Here is a 1423-nt window from a genome sequence, read left to right as displayed (position 1 = left end):
TACGCTCTGTTGGAGAGGCGTAGTGCCCAAGACCAGCGTGGGAAAAGATGCACATGGTCAACCACATTGCGAGTCAATTACAAAATTATCGTTGGTTTCTGAACACTTCTACCCTAATTCGTGTATGTTTTCCTATGACCAGTGAGGGCAATCTTGAGCTCAGCAGCTGAGTAAAGCAAACATGTATTTCGACACTGTTCAGGCGAGTCTCTGTCGGTTGTGAGGAGGCGTATTGGGAAGTTCTCGCCGTTCAGCTTGGCGGCACTCGGAAGGGGTATGCTAGATACCCTACATCGCATGCATAAGTAGGCGACCGAGTTTATGCAACTTCCATGACTGCAAATGATTTTGGCTTCAGGCTGGGGTACATCCATCGGGACGTTAAGCCTTCGAATTGGCTCGTGAGCTCCACGCCTGACAGTGAGGGTCCTCCTCGGTAAATGAAATTTGATATTCAACTGCGCAGGTTCGGAAGGTCCACCACCAAAGCTGGAGTGTTTGCTAATCGACTTTGTCCTAGCCAAGCGAGTCGATGCTACTCACACTGCAGAGGAGGACAAAACACTTTACGCTGCGGATGACCAACCGCCCCGTAAGGGTATTTGAAGATGTTCATTTTTGATATCGCGGTCTGTGTTAGGCACGACTCAAGCGCACTCATTCCGTGGTACGACAAACTATGTATCTCCGGGGGGCGGCCATTTGACTTACATCGACGATTATTGGAGTCTCGTTTTCGTGTATTCGTGATCTGTGGATTTCGATTGTCTCAGACGATAGTCGTTGGAATAGGTTTCTGGACTTGGCGCTGGGCGGTCTGCCGTGGAAGTCTATAGAGCATACCAGTAGTGAAGAACTGAGTAGTTCGGGGGAGCCGTTGACCCAGCGAGAGAAGGTGGCTGAGGTATTAGCACTTGTAATGTGGAAGATGATAATGCAGATGGAATTCAGATCAAACGGGATTTGGTCCGATATGCGACCTACAGGGCCAAGGATTCACCAGCCTTGGCGTGCTTTGGTACGGTGGGCGGTCTGTGCGATTTTACATTTTTGTATATCGTATTGGAATTCCTAGAAGACACTACTTGGGTGTTTTCGTCGATATGTCGTTGTAGAGTTGACTTGGGGAAAGAAATGCTCATGATTTCGGTTTGGATATTATTTGATTTGGTGAACGTATGGTTGGATAGTAATTAATATCGAAATTGATGTACTGAAATTGATGAGATTGTTCACTCGTCCTTGGGTTATCGTTTCAGCCGGTCCACGAGTATCGTCTTTGGCACAGAAGTCTACACCGCCAGCAGAGGTGTTCGAATCAGTACCAACGGAGCTATTGGAACTCGTATAAGTCATCGAGGATGTATTGCTTACACGAGCCTGTATGCTTAGGTTGCCTTAGTGGATGTGGCATCGACTCGTG

At 47.8% G+C, this 1423-nt stretch overlaps 1 protein-coding gene across 1 annotated transcript; it reads left to right on the top strand.

Moving 5' to 3' along the window:
• Positions 1-332: 332 nt before the first annotated feature.
• Pmar_PMAR016776 (hypothetical protein) lies at positions 333-606 on the top strand (the record flags this gene model as incomplete). The annotated part of the gene is made up of 2 exons (XM_002777440.1): positions 333-420; positions 467-606. The coding sequence occupies 2 exons, from the start codon at positions 333-335 to the stop codon at positions 604-606; spliced, it is 228 nt and encodes a 75-aa protein (XP_002777486.1).
• Positions 607-1423: the final 817 nt, after the last annotated feature.

Source organism: Perkinsus marinus (genome assembly GCF_000006405.1).
Source record: "Perkinsus marinus ATCC 50983 genomic scaffold scf_1104296951746, whole genome shotgun sequence".
In the NCBI taxonomy this organism is placed as follows: domain Eukaryota; phylum Perkinsozoa; order Perkinsida; family Perkinsidae; genus Perkinsus; species Perkinsus marinus.
The sequence above is the reverse complement of the archived record's forward strand: the minus strand, read 5'-3'. Positions and strand labels throughout refer to the sequence as shown.